Below are 27,922 nucleotides of genomic sequence, written 5' to 3' on the forward strand. Positions count from 1 at the left end.
TCTCCTGTTTTATGAAGGAAATATCTTTGAAAAGACTGGATTGCATGGTTTTATAGCAATATCTCTTGGAAACAAACTCTTGGGCCTTTGATTAGGTATCCCTCTGGTTAATTCTGATGATTATTTTTAGGCCCCATAAAGCAGAACCCCGGGAATACTGAACTGGAAAAGTATTGATTAGTGTGTATGTAAGCCTCACAAAGTGAAGATACCCATTGCATCTCACTACTGCCCCAAATGCCTCTCCCTGAGACTCAGTCTTCCTTCCAAAGGCATTTTAAGGAGTGCTTTCCACAAGTGTGGATGCTCGGAGAAGTCTACTGAAATGAGAACTCAAGAGATCCATCAAGGAGGTGGCTTGACCAAATAAGTAATCCACTCAGGCCAAATAGTCCAACCCCCTATTACCTGACTCTCAGCATCTTCAGGAGGAAGGGGGGTGAGTGCTGGAATAGTAGTTCTCACAGCCCCTGGTTTGAGACAAGTTTGCCCAGGCCTCCTGTCTCAGCTTCCTACCAAATAGCATCATTTCTCTTGCTTTCCAATTATCCCTCTTTCATCTCAATGTGTCCTTTCTGTACCTTGCATCTTCCTTGTCTTGTAGGACTAGCAGAGACTATCTGACTCCACTTCTGTGTTGAGTGGTAGCCCAGTATCTGGAGCAGGGTAGGTTTCTTTAGCTTATTTGCTTCTTCCTCTTATATATGCATATTCAATTAATGAAGGAACAGGCATATAGGATGTCAGAAGAGGCTATGATTCAAAGTTAATAACTTTATTGTATTACTTTTGCCTTGACAAACTGCCCTAGGCCCCTAAAACTCTAAAGCCCTACTAGAGTAACCTCTTCTAATATTATACAGTCAAAATGTTGCTTACGTACTTTCTACAAGTTGCTTAATTTCACTATGCAGACAGACAGTAAAATGAGTCACTTATTTTTCCAGACAGAATAAACACATAACTTACTTCCAGTGGGAAAAGGCCTTGTTAACTTTGGCGACTCGATGCTTGGATTAATTGGTTGGCCTGAACCCCATATCTCAGGCTGATCTAAAAGAACTGGAACCATAAAAAGAAAATTTCCCAAAGTGAGTTCAAAAAAGAAATACTCCTGGATTTCAGCACCTAAAATTTCAATTCAAAATTCAGCTTCACAAAATTATCTCTCTCTTGCCTCAGTTCTGGCAAAGTAATTTAGAAGTGTGCTGCTCCTCATTCTTTTCAAGCACAGAATGCAAATGACAGTGGTGTGTGTGTGTGTGTGTGTGTGTGTGTGTGGTGTGTGTGTGGTGATGGTAGGGGTGTGTGTGTGTGTGTGTACACATAGCTAAATAAAAACTTTTGAAATACAGCATCTGTATTTTCTTCCTGGTTGGTCATTTAAGGACATTCTGAATGTCAGTATATGTACTAGCTCTATTTCTGGCACCCATTTGAAGATCTAGGCATTAATCTCATGGACAGTCATTTCAAGTTGGCTTATTTAAAGTTTGGTATGAATATGGTTCAAAAATGAAAATGTCTGGGTTTTACAGTGACTTGTATCTTTAAAGGATCATATAGGGTCTTTAAGTAAACTTTTTACAGTATCATAAAGAGAAATGAAATTATTCTAAAGATATTTGGTAAATATCTTAAGAGAATGAGAAAAATAAATAAGGGCTTCGACACTTAAAGGAAATCAGAGAAATTAAGTATTAGGTCTAATGACACTGAATATAACATTGTTTCTATTTCTTCCGTCTCTGTGTTTTGATTTTTTTATTGCTATGATAATAATGTAAACAATTAGGTCTTTTCTGCACATATCATGTACCAGAGTCTATGCAAGTACTGCTTTTAATTCATTATGTTGTAAAACACAATCTGGGAAGTTAATGGGATATGAATTTAAATCCAGCCTCTAGGGACACCTGGGTGGCTCAGTGGTTGAGCATCTGCCTTCGGCTCAGGACCGGATCCCAGGATCTGGGACTCCCTGCGAGGAGCCTGCTTCTCCCTCTGCCTGTGTCTCTGCCTCTCTCTCTCTGTGTCTCTCATGAATAAATAAGTAAATCTTTAATGTAAATAAATAAATAAATCCAGCCTCTAAACTTAGACTGTAGGACCTTGGGCCAGTCATTTCACCTCTAAGTTTCCTTTCCTTCAGAGTAGAGGTAATAAAGAGCAATCTGAGAATTATTAAAAAGATCAAGGATCATGGGAGATAATGCATATAAATACAATGTTTACAAACTGCATATAACACACTTATCACAAGGCCAGTAGCTATTATTAGATATTATAGTCCTCACAACATCACCTGGTGGTTGATATTAGTACAATTTTAAGTAGAGGAAGCAAAGATTAAAGTGATTAAATAACATGCCTAAGAGCTACCTGATGAAGTAGAGAAGCTAAGATTTGATCCCAGGCATGCATACCTGACTCCAAAATACATATTTTCCCTCCAGGCATTTTAATTTAGTGATGGAAGAATCAGTGAAAAGAAGTGAGAGTGAGTAGATCTGAAAGGTAAGTGCGGGTACTGTAAGACCTAGTGTGCTTGGTGCAAATGTTGAAATTGAATAGAATCTTGGGGGATGAAACCATCTCAAGAGAAAGCAAACTAGGCTCATGGGCAAGTTCAGGTGTGTATTTCCTCTCCATCATAAACCCAAAGATGGTTTTAGTTCTGTTTTGTTTTAACATGAAAGCAAACATTCTCCAAAGCTGTGAAGCAGTGTTTTTTGTTTTTGTTTTTGTTTTTGTTTTTTGTTTTTTTTTTCATGGATTTGATGTGGGACACCTCCTTGATTTTTTAAGAACTATTTTCTATTTTGTAAATCAAGTTTCTATACAGTTATGGGATTCTTTTAATAGGTAGATGGAGAAGTAACAAATAAAGTTCTACCATTAGTCACTACACAATAATGTCATTAAAAGCAAAATTGAGGGGTATCTGGGTGGCTCAGTCAAATAAGTGTCTGCTTTCAGCTCAGGTAATGATCCCAGAGTCCTGGGATTGAGCTTCATGTCAGGCTCCATGCTCAGCGGGGAGTTTGCTTCTTCCCCTCCCACGGCTCCTCTTCCTGTTCATGCTCTCTCTCACTCTGTCTCTCTCTCAAATAAATACATAAAATCTTTTAAAAATTTAAAAGCAAAATTGATCATAGTTAACAAGACAACTGGTAGTAGCCTCATTACAAGGCCACGTCTACTTGGATTCTGAGTTGTAGACATTTAAATCTCTGAAGGAGTATTTAGGGGTGTTCCTTATATATTTCCTAACCAAATCATTGAAAAACATTTTGATGTGGTTGACTCCTAGCTCTCCTCCAGTATCCATTTTCCATTTCTTTTACAATTAAAAAGTTCTAGCTGGCCCTATGGCACTAAATTCTCTCTGATTGGCTCTGGTTAAGGTGATGTATGTGTCTTCCAGATTTTGCTCTCACGGGAATTGGCAGTGAGTACACTGGTCCTCCCTTTGCTCCCACCCCCTCCCCACATTATTCTGTTTGGGAAGTGATGAGAGCTGGACCAGCTCCTTTGGACCCAGAGACGAAGGCCACATGTTGAGAATAGCAGAACCACCCTACCAGTCCTATATTGTTTACTTTGAGATTGTAAACACAAGACAAAGATAAAATTCTGTATTGTTTAAGTCCCTATACTTTAGAATGTCTTTGTTACTATAACTTAGTCTACTAATTATGTTTTCAAGTTCTATTGTCCTTAATAGTTCAATTTGATTTCTTTGCTCAACAGTATAAAAAAATAACATAATATTATATGTATACCATAGTGTGTGTGTGTTTGTTTGTTTATTTATTTATAAAGATTTTATTTATTTATTCATGAAAGACAGAGAAAGAGGGAGAGACAGAGACATAGGCAGAGGGAGAAGCAGGCTCCATGCAGGAAGCCCAATGTGGGACTCGACCCCGGAACTCCAGGATCACACCCTGAGCCAAAGGCAGATGCTTAACCACTGAGCCACCCAGGTGTCCCTACCATAGTGTTTTTAGATCAAATGACTTTTTAAAAATAAAAACATTCCATATTACCCAGCACATCTACCAGAGATACATGCACTAGACCTAAATACATTTCAAGAAGAGTTTGGATGCCTTTTATAGAGTTTTATTTATGTTAGCAAGGTATATACTATTTATAGCCACAAAAATGGTTAATTTTAAAAACTTAAATATTTAATTATAGGAATAAATATTTAATAGGTAAACTCAATAATAATGGCTGCATTGATATTTTTCCCACAACATTTTATTTTTAAGTTGGTCAATGATTCAAGGTCATTCTTGGGTCTTGAGCCCACAAACAAGTCTGTTGTGAGCAACCCACTGACATCTCCACTGAAGAGGTGGAGAAGAGAGTAAATGTAGTCAGAGAGGCTAGATCACAGGGACAGTGACTATGCCAGGAAGTCTGAAGTTCTATCTCCACAATGATGACTTACTTGGCTCACAGAGCACTATTCCCTGACTTATTCCCTGTAATTTGTATATATTTGCAGTAATTTTTACCCACCACTTTTGAGGAATGAACTTGTTTTTGATGTTTCCAGAAGTAAAGTTTCAAATCCTAAAATACTAGAGGTTTGCAAATGAAATTCTTGTTCCAACAGCATACCTAGATTGGAACTTTGCTTTCACATGAGGATCTGATGGTGCATGGCTAAAAACATATACCTTTATTCTAGGTAAGTTATACTTTAATGAAAAGAAAAAAGATCTATAGAGATACATGTTTCTCCTACCTTCTGTCTTCTGTTCATCAAAAGCTGATTCTAATGGTGGGCCAAAGAGGGGAGCCAGGGCCATAGTGTCATCTGTAGGCTTTTTGCTAAATCACACAGATTAAAACAAAACATAAAAGAAAAGGAATATTAATGCTAAAAAGATATACAAGCTTTCAAATTTTTTCATGGTAAGGCACATATATGTGTAATTGTATACATACGTGTACATGTATACAAACTCCCATGGAACTGGAAAGTATATGTATGAATGTCAATGTGTCATAGACAAGAGAATCAGTAGGAGATAAGATCCCTGGTTTTCACTGGGAGACCAAGGTGATGGTTCAATAGAAATAAGTTGGAAAAGAGGAACTCTTTCAAATCATCATGATTCTTTATACCTAGAAGAGATGATACTAGAGATAACAGTTTATTGCAAAGCACCTTCATCTCTTCAGATCTCAAAAACCATTTATATTTCTCTTCATCATCTTTCTATATTGTAGTTAATATGGTGATTAGTAAGAGTCAGGTAGAGAGAAGTTAAGTGACAAGCCACCCAGGAAGTTTGTGTTTGAGTAAGAAACTAGGTCTACTAGTTTCTCATTTCCATCCTGTCTCCCCAATCAATACACACAATAGACTAGTTATAACCTCTGAACACCTTAAATACAGCACATCTCAGAAAAAGAACATGAAGAAATCAAGGGGAAAGGATGGAATAAGTTAAAATCATACCCTTTCTCCTAATTATTACTTAAAGGCTATTAACAATAGGCTGCATAATCTTCATTTCTTCCCTTCATTGATACTGATGAATTCTGTGTCTATATGTGTGTGGTGGGAGTAAGGGGTGAAGGGGGAGGGGAGCTGGAGAAGGAAGGAAAATGAAAAGGATCCAGCTTTTAAATAGAAATAGTAGCCCTTTTGGAAAACAATGTCCATTTGTACAATACTTAACCTAAAAAATACACAGTGCAAAATACGATGTTTTGCCAAAGTGAAAAAAAAATAGTAAATTCTTTTTTGGTGTATGACATGTGGAATGTATCACGAAACTGAATCCAACTGAACAGGTTATTCTTCATAGGACAATATAATTATATATCAGATCCAACACCAAGAGACATCTTCCAAACACCAAAAGACATCTTCATACAGTCTTTAACCCTTCCATTAGTGTGGGGCCTGCATATTCTGATAGACAGTACTTTAGATGACCATACAGTACTTCCCCCTAAGGATCTCTCTCAGGCTACACTTCTGAGAAATGATAGCATGCTTGAACCATGCTATGGACTTACATGCAAACAGGACCTTTATTAATAGAAGTTGAAGTTCAGGCTAAAGGAGATTTGCTGAATTGTTAACAATATGTGATGCCGTCTGTAAAACTCAACTAATGTCTTCCATGCTCACCTTATAAGTTCTGGAGTTGGTGTGGAACGCCTGGGTCTCACCACTTCCTCACCTGATGTACAGGACAAAGAAACCTTTTAGGCATACTTTTACTATTCCTTTCTTATATGTCTTATGAGCTATGTTTGGAAACACTTAGAGATTTAAGTCCCATCCATAAGCAACTCAATATGAAAATTTTGTAAAACAAACCCTCTACCCCGGCAATGCAACAGCCACATATCAGACATATGTAGTAGCATCTTATCTGGCATTTGTAAAACCTAATTAACCAAGGAATTACCATGATAAGCTGTCAAACAGAAGAGTTGTATATTGCAGTTTAGTGGAGTAGTCTGCCATTCTTCGAATGTCTGCCGCCTTGAGCAGTTCTACTTTCCAATTACCATAAGAGAATACTAAGCCAGGCCATATGTACATAGTACAGGAATCCAGCATTCTTTGCCTGTTCTTTTCTTGAAATGCCAAGAAAATGTTATATCTTTAACTAGCATCCATGAATTTAGAATTTGCTATATGTAGCAGAGGAAAATTGTGCCCTACATAAATTATAACCTGTATCATATCACTGTGGTTGACTAAAATTTTTATATCAGATGACATTATGAATGGGTTAGTTGCATCTCCCTTCAGTTCTTTCCGCCTTTCTCTTCTCCCGACCCCCATCAACAAACACTTCATTAGATTCATTTCTAAAGTCAAATGATACAGCAAGAGTTCACAAATATAAGAAGAAAATAGCAATGTTTTTCCAAAAACATATTCATTTTCATAATTTGAATATTACTCATTCAGAACCCACGAGGCCCCTTTGTCATTATAAGATTTCTTTGCTATAAAACATTCATGAGCCTTAAAAATCAAGCCCAAGAATGTATAATGCAAATGTATATATATATAATATATATATACTTATATATACTTATATAATGTATATATATAATATATATACTTATATATATTATATATACTTATATATATTATATATATATAATTCTCGAAGATCCAAGGAACTGTTTCTTCTTTTAAATTTTACTCTATTTCTGGTAGCTAGGATATACTTACTGGATAAGTTCCTTTTAATTGCACCCTAGAATTAGAAATAGACACTATAAGGTTTAAGACCACATATATGTTATGTACAATATGTATATTTCTGTCATTTCAATTCAACTGAACTCAGAAATGCAGATGGGGAAAAATGAAATTTTTCTCAGAATTGTTTTCAAGTTGGAAATTGTAGACACACACATATAAATCAGTTTTTCATTTAACTCAAGGATTATAGGGAGAAAAGGAGGGTAAATCATAAGTCTTCTGAACCAGAGAAATCCCTACCTGGGCAGATTTGGTAAATTAAGCAAATATTGAATAGCCTATTAAACAACAACAACCACCACCTTGAAGTCTATCAGACAAATAAAACCAAGCTTAACAAATGTTTTATATTTGAAAATTATAGAATGTATTAGGAGTATGGTCTGCTTTTATCAGGGTAGGGGCAGTCCATGAATTGTTAGTAAAAACAGTCATTATTTTACTAATGTAATTTGTAAAGATACAAGCAGCAAATGTTAAAGGGAAGGAAAACTTGGAGGCATTAATCCTGGATGGGTATTGTAACCAGGGGGCCAGGGAATTTCATTCTCCTCAGCTGCCCTCCCCACCCCAGTTTCTTCCATTTGCCTACACAGGCCCACCTATTTGCCAATTGAAAGTCATTCCTTTTGTTCAAGGCATTGTGATAGTACAGGAATGCAAACAGCCATGGCAGGAAATATTCGAAGTCATGCATAGTTTTTATAATACCCTAGCAGAAATTTACTTCCATAACAGAAAGGCTGATTAGATAAAAAGTTCTGATTCAAAACTACTATGAAAGGGTCTTAGCATGGGATGCTATCAGGAAAGCAGAGCACTGGAAGGGTGGCATCACGGAGTGGGAGGTAGCCTGGAAGGGCCTGCCTTAGGAGAACAGTAGGGCCATAGCTGGGTCAGGGGAGGGTACAATTATAAGTATTCCAGAGGGTATGACCATGTGCTTGGTGGGGTGTGGTGTCACAGGTATGTTTTCTTCTCTCATATGATAACATTAACAGCTCAGGATAAGATGTAGTGCCTCTATAATAGACCTAGAAGTAACTTCTCACCTTCTTTCCTAGGATTTATCAGAATTTTCTCTCATTTTGAACTCATTTACAATAGAGCAGTAGTTTCAATCTAAGCAAGAATTCACTAGGTGTTTTCTAGTGAATGGCTCAATCTTTCAAACTCTATTCTCTGGCTTGTCTTGCCTAATAATACAATCTGTGTGTATGTGCCATTATAGAGAATTATTCTATTACTAGTAAAGATTTTTAAAATAGATTATTTTATTTACTTTAATGAATAAACATTTTAAATTAATATATTAGACTAAGTTAATATGTTTATTTAGATTAATAAACATTTAAATTCAATATGGTCATTTAAATCAGCTATAGTCATTATGAGAGTTTGGATACAGGTTGGCTTTTGGATAATAAGGCTCCACAGAAAAAAATAAGAGAACAAATTGTCAAAATGGAATTAAAATGTTTTTTCTAGGTTTGGAAGCCTCAGATGGTCAGATTCTTAGGGGTGTGATGGAAAGATACCAGGGTTCTAACTTCCAAGTAGTCAATCACAAGGTTGGCAATGAGGGAACAGGACCCACCTAGAATTGTGAGAGCTGAAACCCAAGAGATAGGAGACCCCAGAGGCTGTATTGAAGATCTTTTGGCTCTCTATCTTATCCCTTTTATTAAAAATGTAATACTTATGAAACCAAGAAGCTACAATAGATGTTTATTGTTGAAAGGCACTGTTTAGTGCCAAGAAGCCCCTGTACATTCTTATTAAATATGCCTCATAAATGAACAATCACCAGTTAAGTGCAATCAAGGTATGGCAGAAATAGGCAAGAAAACTCTGTGGTTTAGAATTTAGGAAAAATAAAATAATATCAATTTAGAAAGGAACAGTTAACTTGGATGATCAGCAAGTCAGCAGCAACAGAAAAGAAAGTCGCCATTGTCAGCTGGATCCAGCACACAGCTCTGATGGCCTGGAGTTGCAGCATGGCAAATCTAGAACGAGGTTAAGTTTTTGTTGACACAAACCACATTCAGCCCACTGAATCAAAAAATCTTCTTCTTTCCAAAGGACCACATTTTTCTCTTTTCAATGATTGTCCTTACATGTATATTGTGAATAAACTACCTTCATTTTGAATTAGTTAATTCCCCTTTTCCTTTAAAATAAAAAAAGTACTTGTCATAATCTGAAATGTCGCCTAACTGGTGGGTAGGAATCATCCACACCTGAATAGCAGTCCCTGGAGGTGTTGTCTTTGATCATTGGCTGTATAGTACAAACAGCTTGTCAACTGGGGGCAGAGTAGTGGCCTCAAATAATGATTAATCAAATGGCATATGCCCCTGGAGGGCATTTCAGAGAGCATTGTTTTCAGTTCCATTTCCTCTTTCAAGGCAGATGGGGGTCATTTCAAACAGAGCAAAGACCCTTCTTTTTGTTGCTTGAATTCATCATACTCTTCAACCTGAGAAAAATGACTGAGATTTCACTTTGAGCAATGCAAATTAATACTTATTGATCTTCAGTGGTGAAATAATGGAATAATGTGACAGCCTAGAGGTATTGCCTGAAAATATGTCTCTTTCTCCTAATACATAAATTATGATTATATTATTATGTATCAGTATATACTGATCAATGTAAATTATGGTCCAGGAATTTATATTAAATTCAGGCTTAAAAACAATGTGGCTTAAAAATCGTTTCCTTACAATTCTTATTCTTTATCATCATTTTGCTCTAAACTTCTATGGTGCTTTCTGGTCAATCTCCAGGGCTTGCATACACACACACACACACACACACACCCCTCCCCCGCCCAACACACACACACACACACACACACACATATTTTTCAAATTTAGCACTAGGTTTGGAATACCTATCTATTAATTTAGTTTGTTATAGAAAACTGCTCTGATAATCCTAAAATACGCTCTTGATGCTTATAGAACCAAAGGCTTCCAACCAGTAAACCTAATTTATCTGCTTCATTCATACTGGGCTTTAAGTTTAATGGGAAGCCAAAAGTGGCTACCTTGCCTTGGCAATTATTTTCTCTATAGATGTTTAAGGTAAAAATGTTGAGAGTTCTTACCGGGCTGCGCCTCTGTGATCAGCAAAAAGGAAGAGAGAACAGATACCTAGTCAGAGAATGATGGATCAGTCAACAGGCTTGGGTAATAGAGGACTTCATCAACAGCCAACCAAACATACACTCCAAGTAACTAGGCCAAAGGAAGACAGGCAGTCATCACGCCTTCAGCTTCTTTAAAAACCATAAGGAAGTTTTGGGAGAACCTAAAAAGAAGCTATCTGTGGTAAAATATAGCTTTGCTAATTGGGTGTACTATCTCAGTGACATGTATTCAAGAACAAGACAAACATACAGGAGAACATGACTGATGGCTTTTAATGTTTTGTTATAAGAAGTTTCTCTCCAGATTATTTGGGGAGGAGGTTCTAGAGACTAGATACTATGGAGAAAAGTGTTTTCCACACACAACAGGTGTTAGCAAATGCCACAGACACCATAATTTGGACTAAATTAGATTCTTCCCAAATCAGAGAGCAGGATTTGAAAGATCTCTTCTTTGCCTGGCTCTTCTTTTTGGTGTACTATTGCATGAATGCTGATGAGAACTTTTTTCTTAAGTATCTGTTCTTGGGCTGGTGATTTGGGCAGCCTCTAGCAATGAGTAGGAATGTAATGGGGAAGACGAGGAGCCCCTGACAAGCATAGATGGCAATAATGCAAACTGTCCAACATCAGTAGAACAACGGTGGACCAGATGATGTCTGGAATAATACAATGAGCAGACATGATTCCTCTCTTTCACTTCTCAAACCTGGATTATAGCTGCTATCAATTTATTCCAACAATCTCTGATTACTCTCCCTCTTCTCCCCCTTCAGGATTTTTCTGTAGTAACAAGAATGACTATCATGTGAGTGGGGAGAGAGATGTTGCTTAGAGTTTTGCTTTCAAAATATGGGCTACCTCAAGAAGTCACTAGAGGCTACCTGGGAACCAGTATTACTTAAATCCCCAAATCCAGGCCAGGGGCACAAACACCTAAGTATCTTGAATGTTGCTCAAAGGAAAAGGATCGTTCTTCTCTAGAACAGACAGGAAATGAGCCTCTAGTGTTTTATCCCTGGGAGGCCTCTATGGGTATCTGGTCCAATGGCCTATATGATAAAGAGGGGGAAAATGAGTCTCTGAGACCAACAGCTAGTGAATGGGTAGAACCAGACACAGACTTTAGAGCTCTGGTCACATTCTTACATTACATTGTGGGAGGACTCCTAAAGCAGAGAACCATGAATGGTTATTTCTTGATTTGAATGTTTTGTAACAAAACTCATCATTTTAGACATATTTACTCTAATCAATTCTACTTATAATATTTTAGACTTTCTCATTTGCCTTATTTTCCAGATTCTGCTCTATATTGTTCCCACCTTTTTTGTACATTTGTTGATATGCATGGATGTAATTTATGTAAAATCAGAAAAAAGCCCAGAAAATACGTATTTCTGGGCTTGGATCATTTTACTGACTAATTCATACTGTGTTTTGAGAGGAATTCACTATTTTATATGAAAATTTAGGCTTTATAATTCTTTTAATGACCAGACTAAAGTTCTTCTCTAAGAAGAAAATGTAGGGGCTTATAATTTTAGCTTCAATTTCGTGGCTGACCATTCACTTTTAAAAGTTGCATAAACTACAGCAAAGGGGATTAAAAGCAACACAAATCTCTCTAAAATGAAATTATGAAAAGTAATGCATCTAAAATGTGGATTGCACCCATACAGAGGCAGAACCTTAAATTCAAAGAAACCATATTAATTTAAGATTATAGAGAACACTTTTCAAAATAATTAGGTATATTAATATATCCAATTTAAGCCATATTTTAATTCCAATGAGTTAAAAACCTATATTTTTTAATCAACCGTTCCTGTTTGTATTGTTTTTCTAGTGAAAGATAATAACATAAAATAACATTTTGGCTTGTTGTTGGGAGGTAGGTGAGGGGGATGGGCTAAATGTGTCATGGACATTAAGGAGGGCGCTTGTGGGATAACACTGGGTGTCATATGTAAGTGATGAATCACTAAATTTTACTCTTGAAACCAATACTACACTATATGTTAACTAACTTGAATTAAAAAAGAAAAAAAGCATTCTGGAAACTCCACTTGCAAAATGCCTTCATCTGGGGCAAAACTGTTCAAATTCATGCAGTCACAAGCTTATTATCCAGAATCCAGAAGGCCCAGCTAGCAGCTGTGGGGAGGTCAGACCCAGAAAACCTCAAAGTCCATAATTAAGAGCTATTTGAGAGGTGCCTAGGTGGTTCAGTTGGTTAAGCATCTGCCTTCAGCTCAGGTCATGATCCCATGGTCCTGGGATCGGGCCCTGTGTCTGGCTCCCTGCTCAGGGGAGAGTCTGCTTCTTCCTCTGCTTCTGTCCCTACTCATGCTCTCTTGGTCTCTCTGTCAAATAAATCTTTTTTTAAAAAAAGAGCTATTTGAAACCTTCAAAAGAAAAAGAATTCTACACCTCAGAACGAAGGACTTCATATATGTTATTTATCACCATTAAAGTGTATAAAGCAGCTGTAGGCTCTGCTGAACAACAATTTTGACAGCAAAGTCTGTATGAGCCAGGAGAGGAGTGTCTTTGCTAATTAAAAGTTTTATTTTACTCCTTCTCCTCTCATTTCCCAAGAACTTTGAAAGCTTTAGTGTTCTATCTTTGCTCTAGCAATATATAGAATTTGCTTCAAAAATGGAAGGAAAGTCATTTGTATCCGGTCTTGGTATATTTTAGTTTAGATTCTTTTTTTTTTTTTTTTTAAGAGCGAAAGTATGAGAGCATGAACTAGGGGAGTAGGGAGGGCAGAGGGAGAGAGAGAATCTCAAGCAGGCTCTACACCCAGGATGGAGCCTGAAGTACTGATCCATCTCATAACTCTGAGCTCACGACCTGAGCCGAAATCAAGAGTCAGACGCTTAACTGTCTGAGCCACCCAGGCGGCCCTGGTCTTGATATATTATATAAGCTGAACACTATGCATTGAGTGACTAACTTAGATGCGTACAGGGCAAGGAGAGGGGTGCTGTTGGTAAGGGCATGTTCAGAAAGCTTTGGTGAATTCACCACTACTCGGGTGCATCTGTGCCTGCCCTGCAAATATTTGGGCCTAGGGTTGCAAGATCTTCACAGTTGTCAAGAGAAGAAGCACATCCTGTTGTTTTTTGTTGATTTTTTTTTTTTTTAATTTCAAACATTCTGGCTTTTAAATGCGGGCTAAAGCCGTTTTTAATGGCATAAGCAAACAAAACACTTACTCAGTTGTTTAGACTGCAGGTGGCCAATTTGTCTCTGATTGCAAGCATCTGTACTACATATAATAAGCTCTCAGTAAATTTTATCTACTGTTCTTATTACTTCACCTGATTACTCAAACAGGGACTTTGCTACTAGTCTATTCCTTTTCTGAACAAACGTCCTGTGTTCCTATTTAAATATTAATCCCTCAATTCCTAGGTTTCTCTCAATCTTCTGATACATTCTGAAAAAGGTTTTGGAAAGATTTTATTATTCCCTCTATTTTTATTTTGGTGTTCAAAGAAGAGATAACTCTTTCTTTGTATCTCAAGGCTATTTTCTAAGTGTGTGTACAATAATTTATGAAGATCTTTGTTTAGAACATGTTGTATTTCTAGAAGGTATATCATTTGCAATATGAATATGCCTCCCTAAAATAATATTTCAGCCTATGTCCTCACAGTCTCCACAGTGTCCTTATTCCATACCAGATTTGCTTTATTATTTTTTGCACAAAAGGATTAATTTAAATCCAGCCTACTAGGATACCTTAGTTTTAGCCATTGCGGGTAAGTGTTTTAAGATATTTATAAAAAGAAGTAACCAAACACAATCTGTCTTGCTCATCAAAATCACTAAATCAGCCTCAAGTTTTGAAGCTTTACAACATCCTCATTTGCTAAATTTAGTATGGGGAATCAGGGGGAAATGCATAAAAAGCTACAAAGCACTACAAAGCACCAAACAAATATTTTTATACAGGCTAGTCATAGCAAATTCAGTGATTCATGTTACAGAATTTTCTAGGAATGAATTAGAATATGTGACCATTATGCTTATCATTTTGATTCCAGCCCATTTTCTGACTTGCTTTTAAATGCTGATGGGGAAGGCCAACTATCTGACAAGAACTTATCTCACACCCTTGCCCCTTGCAGATATTTGTCTAAAGTTTTTTTTAAAGATTTTTCTTTATTTATTCATGAGACAGAGAGAGAGGCAGAGACACAAGCAAAGGGACAAACATGCTCCCCGCGGGGAACCTGACGTGGGACTCGATTGCAGGATCGACCTGGGATCACGACCTGAGCTGAAGGCAGACGCTCAACTACTGAGCCACCCAGGTGTCCCCGTTTGTCTAAATTTGTTCCTGTATCCATTACAAGTCAGACTACAGTAAATACCTATCATGTCCATCCAATGGGACTTGGTTGAGATGATCTCCTGAAACTCCATTTGGGAAGAGAAACAAAGAGCCTGCTATTAACCAAGATACCTTAAAACTCAACCAGATTGAGCAATCAGCAAGATGGACATTTCCAAAGGAAAATGAAGTCAGGGAGTAGGAAGAGGACTCATCCTTAAAAACACACAGCTTAAAATGACAAGGACTACTTGTAGTTAAAATTGCTATGAGGACAACAGGAGGAAACCAATGAGGAATGGAGCCTTCTTGAGGCACTGCAGATAAACTTCAGGTCTTGCAGTTGAGTCAATTTTTGAAGTAGCCAAATTTGGAAAATTTGGAGAAAGATTCAGAGTCAAGAATAAGTGCAGTTGGAAAAATATAAGAAAAGCTACTAAGGCACATCAGCAAAATTGAATGCCACACAATATAGGATAGGTAGCTGACTCTCAATTACTCAGAAGTGGGCCATTCAGTTTAGTAGTAGCTATAGTGATAATAGTAATGTGTTTATTTTTTGAAACCAAAAGACTTTGGATTTATATGTTGATGAATTGTAGTATTTTGTTCCCATTTTTGTTCTTCTCATTATTCCACTTTTCCTATCATGTGAACTTCCTGCAAATGTGATATCCTGCAGGTTGTATGGAGACTGCCAGGCTGGGGGCAATGGATGGGATGACATGTTATAGCACTTATTATAGCATCCACTTTGGTGAGTTAAGTACAACCAATCACTAGTCATTTCTTGGTGCTCATTAAGGTGGAAACACCATTTTTCCATATCTTCCAGTGGAGAGGTTACCTGTATCAGCCATGCACTGGCATCCTAGGAACATTTTCCCAATATACCAGGCAATTGAGAAGAGAACATTGAATTTTTTCTTTTCTTACTTTCTTTTTTTTTTTCCAGTGGACCTATTTCATTGTTGTCCTAAAATAAAAAAAGATGTAGGTACATCATAGCAGATTTGTGCTGCCACTGAAAATCACCCACTGGTGCTAAAAAGGACTGTGGAAGAGTTGCATTGCACTTTATAAAGATCCTCTTTTTCTGTATCTTTGACAATTCCAGAAGGGGATATTTTTCTGATTAGCTGAAAAATAAAATAAAAAAGACAACTTCCCTCTTCTAGGCCAGCTTCACAAGCCTTCCTTCATGGATGCCATCCTATTGTGCATTAAACAAAAAGTTAACTTAAAAGAACGCTTGCCTACCTCAAGGTATGTATACATAGCTTGACTAATCCACGTGGAAGCTGCAATAAATAAAACTTAATACCTAAAATATTTAATCATATGACTGTGATTGAGGCAGAGGTGAATCTTCACAAAATTACACTGTGGCCCTTCTTAACAGACTTGTAAAATCACTTAGCAACTTTCTTCCTTTTTTCCCCATGGGGTATAATTAGACCTTGTCCTGGTTCAGGAAGGTTTGTTTTTAAAATTCTTGTTTAGGTGTGAAACACAGTCGATGATTATGATGATGAAAATGAACATAAGTCATGTTTGGCCAAAATGTGGAAAGGACTTATTTCTTACCGGACTTTTCCTCTAGAAAGCGTAGGCATGAGGAAGAAAAAGAAAGAGAAAATGAGAGAGGTGAAATGTATTTTCAGAGAAACAGCTCAAGCCTCAGGATAACAACTTTCCTTAAAGCAGCTCTCTAGGCATTGCTCTTCTAATGGCTTTCTCCGGGCCACTGACATTGTCATTCCCAGGCCACCAGCTTTAGCTTGAAGGGTGACAGAGTAGTCCCAAAATATGCTATTTTGCTATATTGATTGTTTTGAACTGCAAGCATTTGAAAACAGCCAAGGCAAGGAGACACTTTCTCTGAACAATCCTCACCTGCCTAAAGATAAATCCTCCAAAAGAATTGTCATAAATCCCCTTCCCAGGAGTGTTATCGATCAGGGAGGAAGGACTATTAGCACAGGGCAGGAGACCAGAAGTTGATACTGCCCTGACAAGCCTGGTCATGCACTGTTCTTCCTATTTATTCTTCCTAAAGATCAGATGTTCTGCTTCAGAGGTCTACATCCTCTCCCCTTTACCTACTCAGTGATATTTAAACTCAGGATTTTACAGCCACCTCTTTGAGTTACTTATTTTCCTAGGTGTCCCCCACTTATACATGAAATGTACCTGTTAATATACTTCAGACAGATGAATTGCCCTCTGTTTTCTCTTGTTAACCTGACTTTTTGTTAGAGTCCCAGCTGAACACCCAAGTGGGTAGAGATCAAGTTTTGCCTCCCCTTTAAGTTCAAGCTATAGAGGGCATTGGTGGGGCCCCTTGGAGCAGATGCTAAGCTCTCTTTTGAATGGTTTGCTTTTATCAAATAGATTTGTGCCTTGAAAATAGAAAAGTATGGTTTGTAATATTGAAAGGATTTGGAAGATGTCATAAATGCAATCCAGTTGAGCATGGTCATAAAACTAAACCATGAGCTTTTCCAGTACTGGTTTTGTCAGGGAACTGGGTAACTGTCAGCTTCTTACAAGATACCCCGGCTACAATCACCAATTCTTTCATCCCATCTTTCATTTCTCCCTACTCCCCCACAAACAATAGCAAATCATTGTCCTGGTGAGTGGTTGCTGGCCCCCTTGGACAACTCTTTTATTTACTGGGCAACTGTCTTGATGAGGGCCTCATCCCTGGATGATAGTAGTGCTCCATGAACCTTCTGCACCCACACTTCCGAGCTGATGGTCCTACTTCCAGTTTTCACCCCCTAAAGTCATCCTCTGCACTACCTCCAGAATTATTTTTCACAATAGTGACATGAATATATTACTCTTCTCTTCAAAAACCTCCCAATTATTCAGAAAATAGAACACATGCTCCATTCTACATCCGTTCTGCCTCCACGATTGGTCCCCAGTCACTCTCATGCCTTCACCTTCGGCTGCTGCCTGTATGAAGCCCAGGGTTAACTGCAGAGGATCCTGGCCCACAGGCTGAATGTTCCATTCCCTCAACCACTTCTCTGCCTTCTATTCAGGCTGCTTCAGTAGCCCTCAGTTACAATTTTACCCATTCTTTGAGACCAGGACCATGTCTTCCATGAGGACTGCCCCAAGCTTCCCCATCAGAATAAGTTGTTTCCCTTCTTTTGTTTGATCACAGTACATTCCTTTTGTTCAAAATAACAACCTCATATTGAAGGTCTTTCTGTTTGCCTGGCATTTATTAGCCTCAGGGAAAGTAAAGGTCCACATTGCAAGCATATTTTTTGCAGTTTTTATTTTGTCTTGTATTATTTAGGTGTCTCCACCCGATTATTGGTTCACAGTAGTGGTCACGGGTGGACTCTCTCTGGTCCCAAACATAGTGCTAGGCACACAGGAGGCATTCAAAGCATGTTTAGGAATTCCCTTTTTGGGGGACACTAAAACACTGTAAGATGTTCGAAGCACAATGTATTTTAAAATACAGACAGATGAATTACCGTCTAAAATAAAGCTGAATTGTATATACCCAAGGGATGTGGCCCCAGTGGTAATGTTCCTTCACCAGCTCCTATAAATATTTCACTTAGCTCCCACTTAACTGTTGATCTCTCTGCCATTAGTGACCCCAGGGGCGAATATATGTTACAAAGGCTCCATGGAAGTAGCACAGCTTTGTATAAACATTAGTATGGGGCTACATGATCAGATCTCCAGGGTAGAATGTTCTCTTATAGCAAAAAACTAATGCTTCAGAGTAACTGAGGGTCAAAGTAGGGGTTGACAATCCTAGTGCTGCTCTCAGCCCCAGACCCTTGGTAAGTAGCACAGAGAAGTGAAAATTATTAAGGCCCATGTTCTCAACCTACAGAGAAAAATAAAAAATCAAATAGCTTCATCAGAGGAGTTGTCCCAGAAGGAGGAGCGGGAGCTTTTCTATATTTAAATTAGTCTCATACCTTATTTTCTGGATGCCTTTGAGTTGTCCTGTGCCTAGATTCGATAATTTCCAAGGCAGGGATGTAGATTTATTGTGGAATTATAGAATTGTTGTAGGAATGTTGTGAAGATTAAAAGGAGTGGGTGATATTGATAGCTAATGTTTACAGAGAACTGACTTACTGTTTTTGTTTTACTTTATGCAGTTGGTGTCCCTGTTATTTCTAATTTACCAGTGAGGAAAAGGAGGTTCAGATGAATTCCAAGGCCATGCTGTTACAAAGGAGCAGAGTTGGGACTGGTTCCCAGCTTATCTACCTCCCCAGAGCCTGGTCAGGGTGGGCCTATAGCACAGACCAAGTCTTCGAAAGTGATTAACCCACTTTCAGGGCCTTAATTAGCATCGGGATCTAGAAACAACACAGATAAAAGCTCACAGACCGCACACCTGGAAAATAACCTTGGATCTTCCAAAGGAAAGAGTTAAATACATCACATCTATCTATCATAGCAGGTCTCAGGGAATGAGCTTTTCAGAATGTGAGCTTGTGTTTCTAGGCATGGTTGGACCTTGGAACTAAACTCTAATTAGGAGGTAAATTTCTCAGCCTTCTCTTAGAATTAAATGCATTAAGTTGAATTAGAATCAGAAGAAAAAACACGAGCACACAAATGCTAAGGGCCCTCTCTCCTCCCCACATCTTCTTTCCATTCCAGGCTTCATGATAATTAAACCATTTTTATTCAATATATTGTTTTGCTTTCATTGTTAGCAGCTGTTGACACCAAGGCTATGGCCTCTTGGCTTAGGATTTCTTCAGAATATTAAACAAATAAATAAAGAAAAAAATCTATAAGACAGTTTTCCTTTGGGGAAAAACAAAGATATTTCTTGATTTAAACTGAATTCATAGCATCAGAGTTGATTTTTAATTATGGAAAAGATACTAAGAAAATTGGAAAAGAGATTTATACCCCCAAGTGCACTTGTACAGATAAACAGAGTGAGTGAATTTTGGGGCTAGACAAAACATATACCTAAAATATAATCAATGAATCATTTCTAGTGCAAGGATTTTCCTGTGCGATAGCCTGAGAAAGTGTAATTCTTTAGGTTGCAAGCTTTGCTGAAAGGCAGCTCATCCTTATCCTAAATCACTTTCTAGTGCCAGGAGTCATTCAAGTCAGGTCTTGTCCAAGCCTACATTTCTGCATAAGGGGCTCAAAAGCAGCAACATTTACAGTAGAATTTAGTTTAAGGTCCAGAGCCAAAGCTAAGAGAGGTGAATGAAGAAAGTATACACCAGAGTTTAGTGATCCTTACACAGAGGTTTTATGCTCTAGATACATCCCTGCATTCTTAACAAGGAACCAGCTGCCATGGGATTTTTTTGGTATCAAGCTTCTAAGAGTGGAACCAAGACACACACAAAAAAGCAAGTCTCATATAAAGCTTCTTAAAAGTTTGCAACTGTTTAACCTTAAAAATAAGATGGCTATATTTTGGAATTTAATATTTAATGAGTGAGATTTTATCATAAATATAACCACTTCTTTCAGTTATGTATGACAAAAGAAGCAAAAGGAAAATTTATTCATTTATTAAACCATTAACAACTATGTGCTGGGTACCTAATAAAGACCAGACATGACTCTAGAGATATTGGTGAACAAAACAACAAGAACAATAGGCTCCTATGCGCTTAATTTGGGGGCCAGAGGAAGGAGATAGATAATAAGTAAGAAACATAATAAATAAAACAAAGTATTTTGTATTTTAGAAGATGATAAATGCCATTTTTAAAAGCAGAGCAAATAAAGAGGTTTGAGAATGCCAGGGTAGAGAGCTCTCTGATTTTCAATGAGGTGGTCAGAGTAAGCCAGTGAGAACATGACTTGAACAAGTACCTGAGGTAGAGAGGGGGAAGGGGGCACAGCCAGGGAGCCAGGGAAGAGTGGCGAGTGCTAGCCTGCAGGCTGGGAGCGTCCCCACCATGAAGGTCTTGGAGGCCACTGCAAAGACTCTGGCTTTGCAGACTCTGTTCCAATACAGCTTATGGCTATCACTTCTCAGGAGTTCTCCAGTGTGGGGGTTTAGTCACTGCTGGCTGCTGAGAAGAGGCATAGAGGAAGCAATCTCAGAGAATGCCTGGATGCCCCAGATCCTGTCATATTTCATCACTCTTTGGAAGCTGACTTTGATTCCACAAGAATCAAGTTAAAACATAAGATAGAGATGGGTTTCACATAGGTTAGAAAGTGGAAAGGGAGTTTCTACTCTGCAAAACAGAGTGAGGCCAGTCTCTCCTGTCTTCCCTGTCTGCTGGCCACTTTAGGACAAGTGGTTCAGACAGGCTCTCCAGCCCTGAACCCATGCTGTGCTGGTAGCCAATTGAACTCATGCGTCCTAAGGTCCATAGGCAGTTAGTGGCTGTGTTTTAGACAGAAAGAAATCTCACTTCATTCTGTTCATTCTGAAAATGTCCCCAGTCTCCAAAGAGATATTTTCCGACATAATGGAATGTGAGTGATTCACACTCTAAGAGCTCTTTTTCTTCCTAAAACAATAACAAAATACATCCATTGCTTTAGATTATTTCTGGCCCTAAAAATTTTTTTTTCTTTCAAAGGACAAAAGGATAGATACATTTTTCTTATGCTATTATACTTATTTATAATTTATACTATTACTCATATACTTATCAAAACTCCTTGGTACAAAAATAAATACAATAGTATATAAAAGATAATACAGTATGTACCACTAAAGGACAGAACCCTGGGGCTTTAGATAGGAGAAGAGACATCTCCCTGGATATGCGGGATCAGGGGAAGAGGATTATGACAAAATACTAGTACTCCCAGAAAATAAGAGTGCATTAATAAACTTAAAAAAAGAACTTTGCAAACAGTAAGAGAAGAAACAGTTATTGTTCGTATTATTCATCCACCCAATAATGCAGAAAAATGAGTGAATTGAAAGGGGAAAAGACCAAAGAATGGAGAGCTATAAACCTACTCTCTAAAACGTGAGGTATGTAAGTGGCATTTTGTCACAGTGAAACACCAAGCTCCATATAAATTCCCACAGTGAAGTGCATCCATCCAACCAACCAACATGTATTTTCTAAGTACCTACTATGTGTCATTCAGTTGTAGGCTCTCAAGGCCCCATTCAGTAGGTAAGAATCTGCAGCATCTGGGTGCAGGATGACTTGTCAGAAACCCAACATTTCCTGAATTGTTCACAAATGTGCTTCTGTTACAAATTTATTTTCCAAATTGATTACTTCATTATAGAGCCCATTCCACCTTGATTATGGCCATTAAGTAATAAAAATGGTTTTAAATTCTAAACTCTACATCAGTAGGACCAACACAAAGCAAGGCAGAAGAATTTAACAATATAAAATTAGCTTTTTTGATGATGATTAGCATTGTAATTAAAAGCGTGTAATCCAAGAATTTCCTGTCTCTGGTCAAGGACACCTTAACATTTTCATGTGTCAAAACTGTGGGTATATTGTCTCAATTAGATATTAAGTTGGTAACAGAAATTGGGGGTTTTAGGTCTCTATACCTGGTGGTCATGTTTCTGACCCTCCTCCCAACCACATCAGATCAAGTTGTCTGAGACAGTAAGACAAGATAGAAGAATAAGGAGTGGGGATTCCTGGGTGGCTCAGTGGTTTAGCACCTGCTTTTGGCCCAGGGTGTGATCCTGGAATCCTGGGATCAAGTCCCACATCAGGCTCCCTGCGTGGAGCCTGCTTCTCCCTCTGCCTCTCTCTCTCTGTGTCTTTCATGAGTAAATAAATAAAATCTTAAAAAAAAAAGAATATGGAGTTATGCAAGGAAATTCTAATTCTAAAACAAAAGACCATGTGCTCAAAAGGTACAACCAACATTAAATGGAGAAATAATGACAAAGGCAATCCAGAGAGAATTCATATTCTGCCCATTTTCAAGAAGATCAAACCACACAACACAGAGTTTTCTTCTGACCAGCACAGGATGGGCATGAAAGGTATGGAATAACGATATTTTTATTTTAAAGGTCAGGAAATGGAAGCAACAGAGAATTCTTTAGGAAAAAAATAATTGGTAATGAGGAAAAGAACAAACACATCTCAGGTATGAAACTAATTCTTCTGCAGAGAGCCCATGGCTTATTAGAATGTAAGAAAGAGAACAATATATTTTGAAAAAGGAAGGTCCTACCCGTTTCTCCATCTATCCTTCTCAGTAAGGCCTGAAAAAAAAAAAAGCTACCTCTTATGTGCCAACTGGATGATTCTGGTCAGGCTGCTTGCAGCTCTGTCTGGAGGGGGCTTCTCAGACTACATCAGGGATATGGAATCTGGTCATTGTGTTTGCAGAGTTTTTGGAAGGAGGGAACAGCATCTCAGATGCCCCATGTTTAATATCCCTGGTCTAGACCCAACCCAGACCACGTTTGCCCTGCGAAGATCTCCTTGAAGAGTAGAACCCAAGCTGAGCCTCTTGCCCCCAACTAGCTGCACTTGAGCACTGGGCTGAGCACTTAGCATCAGAATGCACACAATCATTAGCCTCCCGTTGCACCATGCAGTAATCCTACCCAGAGCGAATGTAGGAAGGAGACAGAGCTTTCCTCCCCCACAGATGACTCTTTGTTTTTACTGAACTCAATGGGGTGCTGAACCTTCTGCCAAAGTGAGGACAAGAAAGGGGGTGGTGTTACCAAGCAGCAGCAAATTCATGGATTTTACTCACTGGCAGGCTAATTTGGGGGTGGCAGGGTGGGTGGGCCACCTAGAACAGGCAAACAGCACCAGACTGTCTCCAGTTCAGAGCTATCTCCCTCTTCCCATATTTTTTGATTAAATAACTCCATTCTGGATTGCAAATCACCAGGAACAAGCTTAAACTAATGGCTCCTTCAGAATAGCACTGAATTTCACAGGGGACGGGGAGGAGGCACCAGCATACATGCCAGGATAGGTCAACACCTACTCCCATATTTCTTCCTTTTTTTTTTTTAAAGTAGGCTCAGCACCCAGCATAGAGTCTTTTTTTTTTTTTTCCAGCATGGAGTCTAATGCAGGCTTGAACTCATGATCGTGAGATCAAGATGTGAGCCAAGATCAAGAGTTGGACACTTAACCAACTGAACCACCCAGACACCGCTCCCACATCCTTTCTATCAGCCTTCTTCTCCTTGATTTTGCTCAAGTCCTCCTTTACTATTTTTATTTTCTTTCCCACTCCCACAAGTCTCCAAACTTACAGAGAAGCAGAGATGAAAGGGAACTAATACTTTAGAGCCCCTCCAGGGAGACAGGCATCTAACTGGGCATTTTTTTAAAAATTAAAAAAAAAATTTTTAACTGGGCATTCTGCAACATAATCTCATGTCCTCTTTACATTAGTCCCGAGAGGATGGATATTCCTGTTTCCATCTTCCAAACTTAGGATCTGAAGCTCCATATTCAGGAACTTGCCCATGGACACAGATAATAAGATACAGACTCAAAAGTCTGTGTTCTTCCAACTGAACCAATGTGCTTCAAGAAAATGTTCTTTCTTGGTCCCCTTACTATATTCCCAACCTACCACTAAAACAGCTTCCCACAAAGGCTCTTGAGTCAGAATACACAGCATAGTATTCACATTGAGAGGGATTTAAAGATGATAGAATCACAGACCCTTACTCTGTAGATGAAAAAAAACCTACTGTGTTTTCAACTTGGTAGAAAGGAGGCAGATGTTGGAGTTCAAGTCCTGGTCCTCAAACCTTCAGCAGCCATTCAATCTTTCTGGGTTGATTGCTTCTGTAAAATGGAGTGATCACCACCTCTCTGCCTGCTTAGTAGAGTGGCTGTTCATTCCATCTTTCTGATTATAACAGCACATATAAAATATAAACCCTTATTATAATGAAACTTCAACATAAAAAATACTTGCTTGATTGTTTAGGGGAACTGAAATATGAGTCATATAAAAATGAGACATCATTCCTTAACATTTAAAACAAAGTGTATGAGGTCTTAATATAAAATGAGAAACTTCTGGGCGGCCTGGGTGGCTCAGTGGTTTAGCGCCTACCTTTGGCCCAGGGCGTGATCCCGAAGACCCAGGATCGAGTCCCACGTCAGGCTCCCTGCATGGAGCCTGCTTCTCCCTCTGTCTGTGTCTCTGCCTCTCTCTGTCTCTGTCTCTCTGTCTCTCATGAATAAATAAATAAAATCTTTAAAAAAAATGAGAAACTTTTAATAAAGTAGAAATCACACATGACATGGCAGCACTTAAGGCTGACTGACTTTTCAGCTCAGCCTTCCTCTCTTGTCACATAGAATGGCATAGGAGGTATCATAGAAGGTATGTCTGTAGATTGAAGGGGGAAGAAAGCCTGGGTGGTGGGCTTCTGAGCTGGGACCAAGAGCCCCTTAGGGACCATCAAAGTGACAGCCTTCAAAGGGTTTATGAGTACTCAGAAGTTGTATGTAAAATGTTTTAGAAGAGCTAACGAACTTTTAATTTTTCCCCTGGAAAGAGAACCAATAGTTTCTATCAGAAGTAGGATAATGTAATGGGTATTAGTTCTGAATTAGAAATTAAACCTTCTGGCTTTAAATCCCAGGAACGTAGCTTATTAGCTATGACATCTTGGGTGAGTTTAATTAATCTTACCATGCCTCAAATTTCTCACCTGTAAAATGAGGTAATAATAGTAACTTTCTCATAGAGTTGCTATGTGTGAAGCATCTGACATACGGTCACACTCAAATTTTCATAGCTGCTACCACCTATACCATCATTATCACCATTGTGATTTCTCAAAGGGTCCATAACCTTAAAGGATGTTGACAAGTATTCACCATGAATACTTTATTATTATGATTAGTAATAGCCATCATTTACTAAGCATCTCCATTGGACCTTATATACATAAATATACTTACAAAGTACTAAGCACTTTACATGTATCACTTCCTTAATCCTTACACAGACCCTATGAGGTGAGCAGTAGTATTAACCTCATTTTACACTCGATTAAGCCTTGACTGAGGCTTAAAGGTTTAAGTAACTTGTCCAGGGCACATGAGTAATGAGCACAGAGCCAGGATGCAAACTTTGTTCTGACTTCCTCCAGAGCAAAAATTCTTAGTGAGTACAGAACTAAACACTTGTAGTTCAAGACAACTTCTCCAGGTAAGCCTGCAGTGATTTGTGGCTTACCAAAACACATAAATAAAGGCATCAGGGGGTAGCACATGAGAAAAAAAAAAGATGCTGGTGCAGCAAAAATTAAACCATAGCGTTTGTCTTCTCATTTTCATGAAAGCTGCGAGAGCCACAAGTTTCAAAGGATCTAGTGAGTGAAACACACAGCTGAAGATTTGTCAGAGATAGTGCTCCTTGTGGGTTCTGGGAGAAGAGGAGGTGTCCATATCTGAGACCCAGGAAGCAGTGAGGAAACCAGGAGACTCTGCAGTAGAGGCCAGAGGGGAAGTTGAAAGACTCTAACTTCAGTCAGGAAACTGTAGTGAATGCGGGCAGGGGTTTGGACCACGAGAGGAAGATCAGCTTCTGTGTGCTGCTAGTGACATAGGTTAGACATTGTTTTTAGATAGATTTGTATGTAGGCAGATGGTTAGCTAGGTGGTTGGATAAAGTTTGCCCATTATTTGTGATATTAGCTCTCAGTGCCCAATACATGGAAGGTGCTTACCAAATATTTGGTGAACTGATTTGAAGGGGAAGTGGTAAATGATGTCAATTCTCCATGAAATAATTTAGTGGGGAATAGACAGTACAGGATCCCATTGTGAACATTAGCCTTCAACACAGTCTTCTGAAGAAGCACCATACTTGTTCAGGTGATTTTGATGTTATTCAAAACAATTTAGGAATGCTTCAGGAATTTTCTCCAAAGCCAGTTGATAGGCATGACACACACAAAAAAAAGTTATTTTATTAATTTTCCCAGTGTTATGCACAGGGTTATTACTGGTCTTGGCTCTAAATGACTTTTGATCATTTGGGTTTCCTAACTTATCACTATTAATGATGTTCCTTAAACTGTGCTCCAGGCTTTGCAGATCATCCTGACAATGAGGGAATAATCTCTACATGTAGTATGTGTAATGATACTTTATATGTATTAACTCATTCACCCTTCACGATACCTTATGAAGTTGGTTCATGAATTAACTTCATTCATAGATGAAGAATCCAAGACATAGGTTTTAAAACTTGCTCAGGGCAACTCATTTAAGAGGTAGAGACCAGGTATTTGAATCACTGTGACATTACTGAAATAAGTGTCCATTTCCATTTCCCTCAAATGATCTAAAATGGAATTGTATTCAGTTGGATGTTGAATTCTCATTTTGTTGCTTTATAAAGGCATATTTTCTTATGGTTCAATCTTGTACCCATTATTTTCTTTAGCCACTTTCAGGAGATAATTTTACAAAGCCACTGAAAGATGTAATGAAGGTGTGCTTCTATTCTGAATGTAGGGGGTGTGGTACAAAGGTACACAAATAGCAGAAACACTCACCTCATGTCCCTGTTTCTATCTCCTTCATTAGGATCTGTGTGTTGTACTAATAGAAACGGATGGTCATCCCCAAAACCACCTTGTAAGGTAGGTGTATGTTATTCTTATTTTAGACATGAAGAAACTGAAATGGGAATAGTTTTAAGAAACCTGCCTAAGCAGTTCTGTTAACCAGGGGTTCAGATCTTTCAGATTTCAATGTCTGTCCCACTATATACTTATATGTCTTGATCCTTCGGGGTTTCCATTTTTGTGTAATGAAATATCAATCACAAATGTCCAGTATGAAAAAACCTGTCTTAAAAGTAGTTCCTTTAAAAGGTGGATCAGGTTTGGTTCAGAATTAAAGTCTAAGATATGCAAGACGTCCTCAAACCCCTTTAACTGAATTGAAGCCTTGAGATACAGATATATTATAATCCAAAACATGTAAACACAGAATTTTTTAGGGCAGGAGACTGATAATGGAAAAGCAAAGCCATGACTGTCAATTAAAGGAGAAAAATATTTTTAAAAAAATTCATATATGTTCACATAGGCTAGTGTGGTGATTAATTTTATGTGTCGACTTGCCTGGTCATAGGATGCCCAGAATAAATATTATTCCCGGGTATGTCTGTAAGGTTGTTTCTGGATGAGATTAGCATTTGAATTTATGGATTCAGT

The 27,922-nt window shown here is 38.3% G+C and overlaps 1 protein-coding gene across 34 annotated transcripts in view; it reads right to left on the reverse strand.

Annotated features, from left to right (window-relative positions):
- The window catches only part of SGIP1 (SH3GL interacting endocytic adaptor 1), a 197,469-nt gene that overhangs the window by 63,723 nt on the left and 105,824 nt on the right, over positions 1–27,922 (reverse strand). For 20 of the 34 annotated variants that reach the window (XM_072730650.1, XM_072730647.1, XM_072730644.1 and 17 more), the window contains 4 exons: positions 7,229–7,253; positions 6,164–6,215; positions 4,763–4,848; positions 970–1,062 (listed from right to left, as the gene is read on the reverse strand). In XM_072730650.1, coding sequence (XP_072586751.1) covers positions 970–1,062; positions 4,763–4,848; positions 6,164–6,215; positions 7,229–7,253 — 256 coding nt within the window. Of the gene's footprint in view, positions 1–969; positions 1,063–4,762; positions 4,849–6,163; positions 6,216–7,228; positions 7,254–10,376; positions 10,389–27,922 lie in introns of all 34 variants that reach the window. The other 14 variants (XM_072730633.1, XM_072730626.1, XM_072730620.1 and 11 more) reach the window with 1 other exon arrangement.

The sequence above is a fragment of the Vulpes vulpes genome, chromosome 12 (genome assembly GCF_048418805.1).
Source record: "Vulpes vulpes isolate BD-2025 chromosome 12, VulVul3, whole genome shotgun sequence".
Taxonomy (NCBI): Eukaryota; Metazoa; Chordata; class Mammalia; order Carnivora; family Canidae; genus Vulpes; species Vulpes vulpes.